This window comes from Mandrillus leucophaeus, unplaced genomic scaffold (genome assembly GCF_000951045.1).
Source record: "Mandrillus leucophaeus isolate KB7577 unplaced genomic scaffold, Mleu.le_1.0 Scaffold123, whole genome shotgun sequence".
Lineage (NCBI taxonomy): Eukaryota > Metazoa > Chordata > Mammalia > Primates > Cercopithecidae > Mandrillus > Mandrillus leucophaeus.
In genome coordinates, this window is record NW_012100654.1 from 4,751,017 (window position 1) to 4,766,207 (window position 15,191).

A 15,191-nucleotide genomic window follows, 5' to 3' on the forward strand; every position below is an offset into this window, starting at 1 on the left:
TTTTTAGTAGAGACAGGGATTCCCCATGTTGGCCAGGCTGGTTTTGAACTCCTGACCTTGAGATCCACCTGCCTTGGCCTCCCAAAGTACTGGGATTGAGATACTGTCTTTTTAATTTCAAATTCCAATTGTTAATTACTGGAATATAGGATGGTAATTGAATTGTTACTAACCTTGTATCGTACAACCTTCTAAATAAATTCTTTGGGGCCTTCTACATAATGATGTCATCTGAAAAGAAAGACAGTCTTAATTTCTTCCTTCCTAATCTGTATACTTTTTATTCCCTTTTCTTATTGCATTATGTGGGACTTCCAGTGCACTGTTGAATAGGAGTGGTGAGAGAGTACATCCTTGCTTTATTACCAGTCTTTCTCATCATTAAGTATAATGTTAACTGTATGTTCTTTGTTGAGATTCTATCAAAGAATCTCTTAAGGAAGTTCTGTCTCTTTGTTTGCTGGGTTGTTTGCTTGTTTGTTTATTTATTGAGACTGAATTTTGCTTTTGTCGCCCAGGCTGGAGTGCAGTGGTACGATCTCAGCTCACTGCATCCTCTGCCTCCTGGGTTCAAGCGATTCTGCCTCAGCCTCCCAAGTAGCTGGGAATACAGGTGCCCGCCACCATGTCTGGCTGATTTTTGTGTTTTTAGTAGAGATGGGGTTTCATCATGTGGACTAGACTAGTCTTGAACTCCTGACCTCAGGTGATCCACCTGCGTCTGCCTCCCGAAGAGTTGGGATTACAGGCATGAGCCACCACGCCTGGCCTGTTTGCTGAGTTTTTATCATGAATGGGCATTGGATTTTGTTAAATGCTTTTTTGCATCTGTTGAAGTGATCATAAGTTGATTACATTGATTCATTTTTTTAAAATGACAGATCAGCCTGGCATATTTGGAATAAATCCACTTGGTATATAATTCTTCATACACATTCTTGGATTTGATTTGATAATGTTTTGTTGAGGATTTTTGCATTCATGTTCATGAGACATATTAGTCTGTAATTTTCCTTTCTTACAATGTCTTTATTTAATTTTGGTATTGGGGAAGTGCTGGCCTCATAGATTGAGTTAGGAAGTATCCCCACTGTTTGTTTTCTGGAAGAGATGGTAGAATACTAATATCGTTTTGTCTTTAAATGTTTGCCAGAATTCACCAGTGAAACCCTCATCCTGGTGTTTTCTATTCTGGGAAGTTATTAATTAATGATTCAATTTATTTAATACATGTAAGCCTGTTCACATCATTCATTTCTCCATGATTGAGTTTTGGTGGTTTGTATCTTTCAAGAAATTGTTCATTTTATTATCTGAATGATCAAATGTGTCAGCATAGAGTTGTTTGTAGTATTCCTTTATTATCCTTTTACTATTCATGAGATCAAGTGATGATTCTCTTTCATGATATTAGTAATTTTGTCTTTTCTCCTTTTTTTCTTGTTTGGCTAGAGATTTATTTTTATATATTTTTGAATTCTTCCTCCCCCACACAAAAAAGCAGCATGCGAGAGAGAAATAGATTAGCACTAGCAGTAAGTTTCATAATGACCTTACCCATCCACAGAATGCAACTGGATTCATTATCCCTGCTTCTCTGTACTCAACTTGAGAAACCAGAATGATAAAAAATGACATGACTATTTACTGTGAATGTAATCATGTCTCTGCAGTTCAAGTATGATTAATCTTGATTACATATGATTATAAATTCTGCTTGAATTAAAGGAAAAATACCAGCTCTAGAGTCCTCTGACGTTTGTTTATTCTTCCCACAACTTACTTTACTAAAATTCGAGTCATGTTTGAAAGATTTGGCCTATCAGGGTTGTGCTGGCTTTTAGCACCAAGAGTGTCATGTTTTGAGAGGTGTGGCTTTCTATGGAAACAAAGATGAAATTACTCAAAATTATACTATTTTGATGAGTTACTCATTTCAAAGTTTTAATAGGTGAGTGTTCCTGTTTTTGGAATGCATAAATTGTGAAGGGAAAAGAATGGAGAAAGGTGCCAGAGAACTGGTTTGGGATAATTTATTTAGAGGGTGTTTTGTTTTTGTGAAAAGGTATAGCTTGTATGGTTGAAAGAGTGCCTTTTTTTTTTAAGTCTTTGCAGTAAGGTTGAGGATGACTTGTTCACTAATTTCATAAGTTTAACAAAATTTAAAGTTTTGTTTGACTACATTATTCTTTGTGTTTAGGTACCTAGTAGAACTAGGTTGTATCAAGCCGCTCTGTGATCTCCTCACGGTCATGGACTCTAAGATTGTACAGGTTGCCCTAAATGGCTTGGAAAATATCCTGAGGCTTGGAGAACAGGAAGCCAAAAGGAATGGCACTGGCATTAACCCTTACTGTGCTTTGATTGAAGAAGCTTATGGTAAGACGCTTTGGTTGAAGAAGTTTATGGCAAAGAATTAATTGGGTCATAGATAGAGTTCAATAAAAACAATACTGCTGCTAGGCACTGGATGAAAAGAGGACTGTTAGGGAAATTGCTGCTTCTGCAGACTGGATGTTGCTTGCATATGTATTTAAGATGTCAGTTTATAATATTAGCTTTCAGATGTAATGCCAGCAGTCATTTCTGTGCTATTATAAAATACCTATGAGATACAAATAATCTTTCTTTACATCAAGAACAGAGATATATGACAAAATATAGTTTGGGAATATATAGTTATGGAATTTCCAATATTTATTGAAGTTTTCAATAAAGATTTTCCTTTATTCTCCATTTCAGGTCTGGATAAAATTGAGTTCTTACAGAGTCATGAAAACCAGGAGATCTACCAAAAGGCCTTTGATCTTATTGAGCATTACTTCGGGACCGAAGATGAAGACAGCAGCATTGCACCCCAGGTTGACCTTAACCAGCAGCAGTACATCTTCCAACAGTGTGAGGCTCCTATGGAAGGTTTCCAGCTTTGAAGCAATACTCTGCTTTCACGTTCCTGTGTCAGACCAGGCTACCCAGTCGAGTCCTCTTGTGGAGCCCACAGTCCTCATGGAGCTAACTTCTCAAATGTTTTCCATAATACTGTTTGCGCTCATTTGCTTGCCTTGCGCACCTGCTCTCTTACACACATCTGGAAAACCTCCGGCTCTCTGTGGTGGAATACCCTTCTAATAAAAGGGTAACCAGAACGGCCCACTCTCTTATGGAAAAATCCCTAGGCTTTGGAGATCCGCACTTACATTAGAGTTATGGGAATATACACGTATTAATGTGGCTCCCTTTTTCTTGTGGGGGAATAAAAGAGGAGGACTCCTCATTCCCTTTAACATGGGGGAAAAAACTGACATTAAAAGATGAGACTAAATCTTTATCTTGAATTTTACACAACTACTTACGACAAGGGAGAAGTTTAGACCTGTTGTGTATACTTCAGAGTACTTTTCATGAGTTCTTCCACAGTGAACCCTTGGATTACCTGGTGGCTTTTTCTAGCCAGATTTGCATTAATCCTTACTGAGATTGGATGGTTTTCTTTCCTCTATTGGCGCCATTCTTCAGATATTAAAGTTAAACCATCCACTCCCTCACCTTCAGCCTTCAGTGAATGTGCTTTCTAGTTGTCAGGAATGCTGAAGAATTAACACTTTGACTCTTAAATATGATACTGGTTTGCAGATTCCCTTAGAGCAGAAAGGAGAGGGGCACATATTAATTTGTATTGCTTTTGCTTCTCTTTGGTCTTTTGTGTCTTAGGATTTGGAAGTGGTTCATTTCTATTGCTGGTATGAGGATTTCGAATACTTAGTAATCAAAACCATATCCTATAATTTAATTTAAAAAACTAAGGAAGAAGAAACCCTCCAATTTTCCCAAATGCAATCAGTGTAACTAGAGGCTGTGTTTCTGCATTAAAACAAATGTTTCAGGCTTTGTGGTCCTGATCAAGGTCCTCATTAAAAAATTGCAGTTCACCCTAGGTGCTTTTCCCCTCTGTGACTGGCAGATAACACATACTTTTGAAAGTAACTTTGGGATTTTTTTCTTAGGTGCAGCTCGATTCTAATGTTTTCATGCTGCACACGATTCCTTTAATGTAGTGTCCTTATCTGAAAAAAATAACCATCTTCTCGACATGACCTGCTTAACCCAAATAAGAACAGTGATCTTATAACCTCATTGTTCCCTAATCATTTTATTTCATCTCCTGCTAGTACTGTGCCGCTTCCCCTTCCCCCCCAGAAAAATAAAAACAGTATCTGCCTTCTGGCTCATTTAATGATGACTGCAATCTGTACCTGCAAATGGCGCTTCCAGTACTGTGTTCAGTGATCCACATTTGTGCTTGGACTGGAATGAAAAAAATACGCTTAATTGCCAAGAGAACTGCAAATGAGTTCAATACGACTTCTCGGTGCTAGTTGGCCATCTTGACTCAATGTTGGGATACACTACCAGAGAAGATTTTTTTGTTGATGCGCTGTTCAAGTGAATTCTGAAGGAAAAGGTTGCTCACCTCTGTTTCAGAGCATACCCTTTTAAACCTTTTTAGACTTGTCCTCTTCTAGAATTCATTATAACCCCAAAGTGTAAGAACTATTTGGAAGTTGCCCCTGACAAGCTATTATACATCTCTGGTAAATCCTGCTGAATGTAAGGGATATTCAGAGCTTTCATACCTCATCATGTTATTTAAGCAGCCAACTTATGTGACCTGATTTAAACTTTTAAAAAATCCACTTCAAACTAGAAAGAGTCAAAGACAAAGGACATTTATCAGCCAAGAGTGTGACGCATTCTTCGCATCTAGTCTGTAGTAGTGTCTGTGCTCTGGGATGGATACCGTCTGATGTCTGTTTGTTATTGATGGAGCAGCCACTGCAAAACTAGACAACTCCCATCTATAACTGTTACTTTTTCTAGTGCTGCTTTGTGCTGAGAGAACATTTTAGTTTACTGCACTTGACCTGTAAAAGACTTTGGTTCTTTGTAATTTTAGGGATAAATTAGGTGGTTAATTTAAAGAAGAAATTTCAATGTTGCCTTTACATCACATTAAAATATAACTTCTTTCAGAAGGATAATAGAAGCACTGATTCATAGTAAAAATCTTGTTTTTAGCTTTGACTTTTTTGTGGCTGTTTTTTTAAATTGTAAATTACTAGTAACATGTCATTTCTATAGGATGTTTTAAATTATGTACTTTCCATTGGATAGTTAAAATAATTTCATTTTATACGCCAATTTGAGTGGGAAAAATACAAAGCACACAGTTGTCTCCCCACATTAGGAAGAGTAGTGTGCATTCAGAATTTTTGCTAGCAGTTGCGAGATGTTTCAGTGAATGAATTAAAACAAAGTCTATTTAACTGACGTGATCTATTTTGTGTCTAAAACAGAGGAATTTATCTTGTCCTAGAAGTTCATGAACTATAAGATCTAAGTTTTTTTTTTAAACAATAAAATGATTTTTTCTTAAAGTATCAAAGTTGGAATTGGCTAAAAGTTAAATAGCATAACTCAGATGTGTTGGAACTTGTTGGTACTGAAGCAGCCTTTTTGGTAATAGAAATGACATTGCAAGGGGTAACTGTAAATCCTGTTTTTAGTTCTTTGCCTCTCAGATTCTGTTAACTTAAATTCACTGAATACGCTACCACTAAGGCGTTGCTCATTACAAAAGCATGTTAATTTCAATACAGGAAAACTCTTTTGTAGTTTTATATATGGAATGGGGAAAGTGGCTTTGTTTTACCTTTCCTTTTTATTCCCGCCCATCCTCCAAACTTCCAATCTATATTACTTGTAATGAGAACTTCAGTGGGGGAAAAAAGCATTAAGAGAATTTTGATGTAAAGGCATCTGGTATCTGATGGACCAGCAGGTAGATGTGGTTGGATTGAGAAATTCTGGGTAAGGTAGATGATAGAAGAAAGAGATTTTAGGGGACAGAGTTCTCTGTGGAACACTTTGTTTCATGTTCCTGTAATTGTTCAAGACCCTTTTAAACGCTTATCTTTGTTAGTTCTGCTTTTGAAAACTCTATTGCCCTAGGATTGTTTCTTCCATATGCCAGATGAAGGTTATTGGCTCTGAGTCATTTTCGGCATTATCGTCACAGATAAAAAGATTGGCAATTATCTCATAAAAAATCTGAATTATTCCAGATTGCTGCCGAATTTTGCCTAAGAAACAATATGTAAGTATATTTTATAAACCACACTTTGTCAACCAAATCTTCTATTGTACGTCTACCCACAGGCAACTTTGAATTTACTTCTCTAGTTCTAAATAAACATTTCAGCGATTTAATCCCCTAGCTTGGGGATGCGTTATGAAAAGGTTTTCCTGGAGTCAAGGGGTTTTTCTTTCTTGCTAGTTTTGTGAAAACTTTTGTATCAATAGGCAAATCATTATAACTTTTTAGGGGTTGATGGTTTTTAAGTATATTGGAAATTGTGGTGTCTAAGGATGATGTTCAGTGAAGAAAAGGGATTCACTTTAAGAAACTGGCATTGTTTGCTTTCAGCTTCCATACTGTATGCTAAGTCCTACATTCCAAAATGGTGGCATTTGCAGACAGGTATGCCTATATACATGGAAGTCTCAAATCTGAATTTTTATCCATCTCAATATGACCGTTTCTCTGTGTTGTGAGGTGAACAGATTAAATATATATCTGCCAGGATGGGAAATATTTTGGTCTACCTTTTCCTGTCATCAGAAGTTAAAGTAATTTAAAAAAATTATCAAAGGTCAAATGTGACTCCTACAGTAAGTTGGCTGTCATCAAGAATATTCCATAAAATGTTTTATCTATCGTACAAAATTACTGGGTTTATGGCCAGACGTGGTGGCTCATGCCTGTAATCCCAGCACTTTGGGATTACAGGTTATATACAGGTTATAACAACGGATACCAGGACATCAGAACATGTGATAAAGCAAATATTTATATGCTAATTTAAAATATCAAATTGCTACTGGACATAAAATACATCTGGAACTTGGGGTAAGAAGAAAGAAAAGTAGTGTTCCATTCTGTTTTCAACTAAGGGTAAACAAAGTCCTAGAGTGTTTTCCCTATAGGTCAAATTAAGGTAACTTGTCTTTATTTGATCATCTGTTGTACACCAGATACCTGGCTAAGGGTCTTCCTTTTTTCTCATGTAATCTTCCAAATGTTCTTTGATAATTATCACTATATTACAGATGACAAAGTGAAGACTTAAGAGAAATTACTTTGCCCCAAGGTTACAACACTTAGATGGCTGTTCAAGGGAGGGGAAGAGCCCTGCAAATTCTGTGTCTTGAAGAAAGCAGTGGCCACGCAATAGTTCCGTGCCCAGCAACTCCCAGAACTAGACTTGGCAGCCACAGCTGGGCCAGCCTTTTTTGTTGGACCATTCTTCCTGACTCTTCCTCACCATCAGCACCCTTAAAATGACGAAATCAGACTTAAGTTGGTTTTAGGTTACACAGACTGGAGTTTAGGCCCTCTCAAGCCAAACATCTTTCCTCTTGTGTGGTGCTAAAATTCTGTATGACCAGACAAGTATAGTAACAGGTTTTTTTGGTTTTTGTTTTTGTGCAAATGATTCCGAGTTTAGTAACATAATGGCTAAACAGACGGATCCATTCAAACACACAAATGTGGAAGGTACTGACACAGAAGGAAAGGCTTTGAAGAATTACTGCCTCAGGAAGCAGTGCCATGGATGTGAATTTAATACAGTCTACTTCTTCCTAAAGGAATATCCCAAGGAATGTCAAAAATTAAAATCACCTTTTAATGTACTGGTTGTTGAGTATTTCAGCTTTACCTCAAGTCATTCTGACCACTCTACATCCTGCTTCAAAGTGTTCTGACACTTAGATTTGGAATGGCTCTAATGATTCTTTGTACTTGAATGTGGTCTCTCAGGCCATGGGTGAGTGCCTTGCACATAGTAGACATTCAATAAATACTAAATGAAGGAATTGCATGCATCTTTGTGATGTTAGTAAAGGGTGCTTGACTACAAAAGAAAATTCAAAGGAATTCCTTTATGCTGTTACTTGAAACCAGGATTAACATCTTAAGCAAGTGTCTTAACATGTGTTTTATATACAGTTACTTTTCAGAAGACATGATTTGACCTGAAGTTTACAAAATCAAACATTGTCATAGCAGAGGTCTGGTGTTTAAAAACAAAGTGTTTTAGAAAAGCTGATGGGTATATTTGACAGTAAAGAAAAAAATTTATTAGTATCCAACCAGTGTGGAAGCTGCTGGTTGCCTTAGGCTATTAAACAGATTTTTCCTTTTTACATCTTGTGTGTATCACATAAGTGACAGATGAGTAGAAACAAAGATGATTTATTTCTTCACTCCATGACTGCTGCCTTCTATTTTGTTGAAGAGATTCCACTGACCAAGTATTTTTTTCTGAAAACAACATTTGAGGCAAAACATAGCCTTAGTTCCTGCAGACTACATTGTTGTATCTATTGTACAAAGTTACTGAGTTTATGGCCGGATGTGGTGGCTCATGCCTGTAATCCCAGCACTTTGGGAAGCCAAGGCAGGCAAATCACTTCAGGTCAGGAGTTCGAGGCCAGCCTGGCCAACATGGCGACACCCCGTGTATACTAGAAATAAAAATTAGCCATCGTGCCACACGCAATCCCAGCTACTCAAGAGGTTGAGGCAGGAGAATTGCTTGAATCTGGGAGGTGGAGGTTGCAGTGAGCCGAGATTGCGCCAGTGCACTCCAGCCTCAAAAAAAAAAAAAAACAGTGGGTTTACAAGTTTATTAAAGATAGCTTGAATGATTGTTGCCCCATTTCACTTGCATTTTGAAGGAGTTGTTTTCTCTCATTTTAAATTAATATAGTCATTTCTATGATTGCTTTTTGCAGAAAGTAAAATTACTCATTTAATCCTTCATCCATATCCATTTAGCCTGCAGAAGGCCAATGGAGTTCACTGGGAGTACTCAATAAGGAACACTGCTTTACCCACCACTTGGGCCTGGCATTATTAAGATACAGTGATGGGTAAGGAGAAAACAGAAACCCAAAAGACCATAGTGGGTGGTGAGAGAACGGGACCAGGTTTGAGAGAGACCTGCTCAGGCTGAGGTATAAACTACCAGAGTGTACAATGTTGTAAGATTAAGTTATGATTATGAAGAGTGTCCTCTTGGGAAGTCAAAAGTAGTAGTTTGCTGGGCACAGCCCCAGAGTTTACATTTGGAGATCAACTAACACCTGTGAATTATTTTACTGCCCCCTTTCACTTTTAAAAATGTCCTAGTTTAGATGATGTTATGTGGCCACTCCATATTTAGCCCAACTAGATTTTCATACATTGGCTAATGGTCTTAAGCAACTAGGTGTATAGATAGTTCTATTAATGCTTGATATTGAGACTGGATTTGGTAGTCAAGAATTGCTATGAAGGAAGTTGAGGCATTCCTTAATGTGGCAATCACTCCCACACCACGGTTTGGTCCAACACACACAAAAAAATTGTTTTTAAATTTAAAAATTGCCCCATTTGTGGCAACACATCTGTTTAGATATTTACAATACTGAGGGGCAAGGAAAACACACCTTTAAACTATATTAAGAGACTTTCATTTCTAAGATGTCTATGGGAAATTTAAAGAAACCTAGTTGATTTCTATAGTGAGGAAACTTCCACATCACCTAAATGGTAAAGATTAAGGGCAGCAGAAATAGAAACTATTAATGAGACCATGTAAGAAATTTTGCTTGGCCAACTTGGGCAATGTAGTGAAACTCCGTCTCTACAAAGTTGGTTGGTGGTTTGTTTTTTGCTTTTGAGATTAAGTCTGGCTCTTGTTCCTCAGGCTGGAGTGTGATGGCTTAATCTAGGCTCACTGCAACCTCCGCCTCCTGGGTTCAAGCGATTCTCCTGCCTCAGCCCCCAGAGTAGCTGGGATTACAGGCGCCTGCCACCATGTTTTCAATTGGTGCAGTTTCTAAACTTCTCAGCAAAATCACTAATCCAGGCTAAAGGGAAGAGAAAAGCAGCAGCAGGGTTTAGTTAGAACTGAACTTTAAGATAATGCTGAAGGAAAAAAAAAGTTCTAAAAGTGTTAAGGGGAGGTCCATGGAGACCTTAATAGCTAAAAACAGTTGTAATTTAATGTATAGAAATAAACCATTTTAGAGTCCTTCTCATTCTGAGGACTTCCTCACTGTGTTTATACAGTTAATATGCACTAGCTAAGACTAAAATATTTGTCCATTCTTGTTTAAATTTCCCCCTAGACTGGTAGGGTCTTAAAGATGTTTTAACTACAGTCGGTTTATTACAGGTGACCTAAGGGTGCCTTTTCTGCCTTACAAAGGCAAAGACTTTCAATTATCCCTAATAAGTATACAATAGGAGACCCTTTGTTTCCAAGTGCTTTTAAATTCTTGACGCTGACGAGCCATTTGCATCGCGACTGGCCAGCGGTAAAATCTTTTAAGCCACGCTTTTTCTGCTTATCTTGGGCATTTTTTTTTTTTTTTTCCCTCAGAGTCTCACTCTGTCGCCCAGGCTGGAGTGCATTGGTGGGATCTCAGCTCACTGCAACCTCCACCTCCTGGTTCATACGATTCTCCCACCTCAGCCTCCTGAGTAGCTGGGACTACAGGCGTGCGCCATCACGACCAGCTAATTTTTGTATTTTTAGTAGAGACGGATGCGCCATGTTGGCCAGGCTGGTCTGGAACACCTGACCTTAAGTGTCCCGCCCGACTGGGCCTCCCAAAGTGCTGGGATTACAGGCGTGAGTGCTTGGCCTCGGGCACTCTTTATCGAGCAACTACAGGTTGGAGAAACTAGTAGGGCTTCCAGTTTTTTGGTAAACCTATTGTTTAAAAGTGTCTGGTTATCAGATTCCAGTCGTCTTGTTTCCGCCTCAGATGATAAAACTCTAAAATTACGGGATGTGAGATCTGGAAAATGTTTCAAAACACTGAAGGGGTACAGTAATTATGTCTTCTGTTGTAACTTCAATAGCATGTATATTTTATACACTTTCATTATTAATCATCTCCTAAAACTGGGGAAAACTCTCTAAAGCCTCCTTAAGAGTAACCTTACCCATCTATTACCTTATTCCACCAACCTCTTTGTCCTTTTCTGTTTCAAGCAACTTTGAGATCCCGACTTCTCTGTGGAAGCTTAAACCGTACGTGCTAAAAGGTCTGCTCGTTACTCCCAGCAGAACACCGGCTTTTAAAGGCCCCCAAAAGACCTGTTTCTTAAGCTTTACGAAACTTTTACAGGGGAAACGTAAACCAGGAATTTTACAATCTGGTATAAATTCTGTCCCCCACCCTGTGACTCCATCGGCACACACGCCACCAGGCTCCACACCACAACAAACAGGAGGGAGCGGAACCCACGCAAAGCAGAAGCTTCCCCCGTTTCCGGCGTTTGGGTGGATCTACGTTAGCTGCCATTTAGGCAGCTTACGCGTCAAGTGTGGGCCTACGCCTGCAGCTAAGGTAGGCATAAGCAAATGTAGTCCTTCTCTGTGACAATTTCCAAAAAGAAACGGTCTTTGAAGTAACGATCCACTGCTCCCCACAGTAGCCAGTCAGGTGTCGCACAAACCATGTCCAGCTAATGCACTCACCCAACAGGGCAGTCGCTTTCGCATTTGAAGGGCGGGGCGAAAAGGACCGGAAATGAACATCTGCAACTTTTTTGCGCAGGCGCAGATGGCCGTCTCCCATTGGTCATCTTGGCTCGGTAGTGGTGGGCGGGACTTCCTTTGCACATGCGCCAGGCTGCTTTTCCGGCTTTGTTGGCTATTGACGCGGCAGTGCGCACCTGCTGGTACGTGCTGAAAAAAGTAGTCGGCGGGTGAGAATTTCCAGTTTCGGTGGCTTCGTAGGCTTTTAGCTTCTGAAATCCGCTAAAAGCGGCGGTTCATTCATCTTCAATTACCTAGTCTGACTGGTAGGGTTGCTCAGCATTCTGAAACATTTCGACCTGGGGAGGGGGGCGGTAGTGAAAGAATACTTTCTGTAGAGAGAGCCCCTCGCGTCACCCCTGCTTTGAAGGCTTTACATGTTAACAGAATGCCGAACATTTGTGTCCTACTTGCTGACAGCGCACAGGATCCTTCTAACAGTATTTCTCAAGTACTTAACAAAACGATGAAAAACTGAAGTCCAAGCCGTGCTGCTGATTCCGTATATCTCACAGTTTAAAGACTGTCCAGAAACTTTAAGCTTTCAGAACCGTACTTTTTAAATCCAGTGCGTTTATCTTCATTTTGTTGGACAGAAAGCCAAAGTACTGGACTGCCTTGTTCAGGGCTGGACGTCTAGCACACCTGCTAACTTGGAGCTTCAGAGCCATGGCAACAAAGGAGTCAGGAGACGCCAGAGCACAGTTGGCCCTCTCCTCATCGGCCAGTCAGAGCAAGGAAGTGCCTAAAAACCCAAACTATGCTCTCAGATGTACTCTTGTGGGACACACGGAAGCAGTGTCATCAGTTAAGTTTAGTCCTAATGGAGAATGGCTAGCAAGTTCTTCTGCTGATAGGCTAATCATAATTTGGGGAGCATATGATGGAAAATATGAGAAAACACTTTATGGTCATAATTTGGAAATATCGGATGTTGCCTGGTCATCCGATTCCAGTCGTCTTGTTTCTGCCTCAGATGATAAAACTCTAAAATTATGGGATGTGAGATCTGGAAAATGTTTGAAAACACTGAAGGGGCACAGTAATTATGTATTTTGTTGTAACTTCAATCCGCCATCCAACCTTATAATCTCAGGATCTTTTGATGAGACTGTCAAAATATGGGAGGTGAAAACAGGAAAGTGTCTCAAGACTTTGTCTGCTCATTCTGATCCAGTTTCTGCTGTTCATTTTAATTGTAGTGGGTCCTTGATAGTGTCAGGTAGCTATGATGGCCTCTGTAGAATCTGGGATGCTGCATCAGGTCAGTGTTTAAAAACGCTCGTTGATGATGATAACCCTCCTATCTCTTTTGTAAGATTTTCTCCAAATGGTAAATATATTCTCACTGCAACTTTGGACAACACTCTTAAACTATGGGATTATAGCAGAGGCAGGTGTCTGAAAACATACACCGGTCATAAGAATGAGAAATATTGCATATTTGCCAATTTTTCAGTTACTGGTGGAAAGTGGATTGTGTCTGGTTCCGAGGATAACCTGGTTTACATTTGGAACCTTCAGACTAAAGAGATTGTACAGAAATTACAAGGCCATACAGATGTCGTGATCTCAGCAGCTTGTCATCCTACAGAAAACCTCATCGCATCAGCAGCGTTAGAAAATGACAAAACAATTAAACTGTGGATAAGTAACCACTAATCCTTTTGGAAATCAAGTAGTAGAGCCAAGTTGGCCAAAAAACTTAGATATTTAAAAAGATGGTTTGTTTTAATTTTGGCAGTTTTGTATTTTAAAAATTATCGATTGTTAAATTTTGAGATTCATATACTACATTTACAAAATGAGATAGTTGAAAAAGCACATCTAGAACTCAGAGCTTCTGACTACCAATCTTTTTTGAGAAACTTTTTGTAATCTTTATGGATTTATATCCATGAAACTTTTTTTACAGGGATATATTGCATAGTGGTGAAATCTGGGCTTAGTATACCCTCACCCAAATAGTATACATTGTACCCAGTAAATACTTTCCCATCTCTCACCCCCCTCCCACCTTTGAAGGCTCTAGTGTCTATAATTCTGCTGTCCATGTCCATATGTACATATTGTTTATCTCCCACTTATGAAAACGTGATTTTTTACTTTATTATTATTTCACTTAATGGCCTCCAGGTGCGTCCATGTTGTTGCAAAAGACAAGATTTCATTCTTTTTTTATGGTTAAGTAGTATTCCGTGGTGTGTATGTGCGTGTGTGTATGTATATAAGTATACACACCACATTTTCTTTATCCAATCATCTCTTGATGGACACTTAGGGTCGTTCCATAACTTTGCTATTACGAATAGTGCTGCGATAAACCTACGAGTGCCAGTGATTTTTAAATATAATTTCCTTTGGGTAGATACCTACTAATGGGATTGCTGGATCGAATGGTAGTTTTATTTTAGTTGAAAATCTCCATACTGTTTTCTATAGAGGTTGTACAAATGTACATTCCTCCCAAGTGTATAAGCTCTGCCTTTACTCTGCATCCTTGCCGTGACTTTTTGAGACAGAGTCTCACTCTGTTGCCCAGGCTGGAGTGCAGTGGCACAATCTTGGCTCACTGCAACCTCTGCCTCCTGGGTTCAAGCAATTCTCATGTCTCAACCTCCCAAGTAGCTAGGATTAGAGGTGTGCCACCATGCCTGGCTAATGTTTGTATTTTTAGTAGAGACAGGGTTTCACCATGTTCGAGGCTGATCTCGAACTCCTGGCCTCATTTGATCCACCTGCCTCGGCCTCTTAAAGTGCTGGGATTACAGACATGAGCCACTGTACCCAGCCATTTTTTGACTTTTTAATAATAGCCATTCTAACTGGTTTAAGAGAGTATCTTATTGTGGTTATATTTTGCATTCCTCTGATGATTAGTGATGTTGAGCATATTTTGTGTGTGTTGGCCACTTGTATGTCTTCTTTAAAAACTGACTTCTAATTTTGAGGCCTATTATTAATTTCATTTGTCTATCACTGGACAATTTCCCATTCCTCTCAGTGACTATCCTAGAGGATCAGTGTATTTGAGAAATATTTAGAAATTGACAGGACAGAATGATTGATTAAAAGAGGGGAGCAAGGCAATTTGGAATAATTCCAGGGTTTCTGGTTTGGGAGATCAGATGAACAAGTGCATAAGCCTGGGATGGTGGTGGAGGATTGGAAAGACATGCCAGATGCTACCTGCACACTTTTGGTAATATCCTGTGTGATGAGATATGAAATGGTCCATAGAATAAAAACCGGAAAAACACGCCAAGGTTAGGTTCATTCTAAGAGTCTAAAAATTTAGTTTTTTTCAAGAAAAAAACCAGAACATCATTATAAATGGTGTTTTTGAAGGACCTTTCACTACCTTTTTAGATTGTGCTTGTGATTTTCAGGCAAGCTAAACGTCTGATGAAGACTGCTCTTCTTGGTTATGTGTCTGATCTACTAATTCCTGCCCATTCTTCAAACTCAGTTCAGAAATCACTGATGAGGCCGGGCGCGGTGGCTCATGCCTGTAATCCCAGAACTTTGGGAGGC

The 15,191-nt window shown here is 39.1% G+C and overlaps 2 protein-coding genes across 2 annotated transcripts in view; both read left to right on the forward strand.

Moving 5' to 3' along the window:
* KPNA1 (karyopherin alpha 1 (importin alpha 5)) overlaps positions 1-7,933 on the forward strand; it is a 76,906-nt gene extending 68,973 nt beyond the window's left edge. The window contains exons 12-13 of the mRNA XM_011971570.1: positions 2,201-2,379; positions 2,743-7,933. Of these exons, the coding sequence (XP_011826960.1) occupies positions 2,201-2,379; positions 2,743-2,930 (367 nt within the window). The 3' untranslated portion in view covers positions 2,931-7,933. The remainder of the gene's footprint in view (positions 1-2,200; positions 2,380-2,742) is intronic.
* A 2,616-nt stretch (positions 7,934-10,549) lies between these two features.
* Positions 10,550-13,835, forward strand: WDR5B (WD repeat domain 5B). The gene has a single exon (XM_011971571.1). It carries the CDS (start codon positions 12,327-12,329, stop codon positions 13,317-13,319), a length of 993 nt encoding a protein of 330 aa, XP_011826961.1. The 5' UTR covers positions 10,550-12,326; the 3' UTR covers positions 13,320-13,835.
* Positions 13,836-15,191: the final 1,356 nt, after the last annotated feature.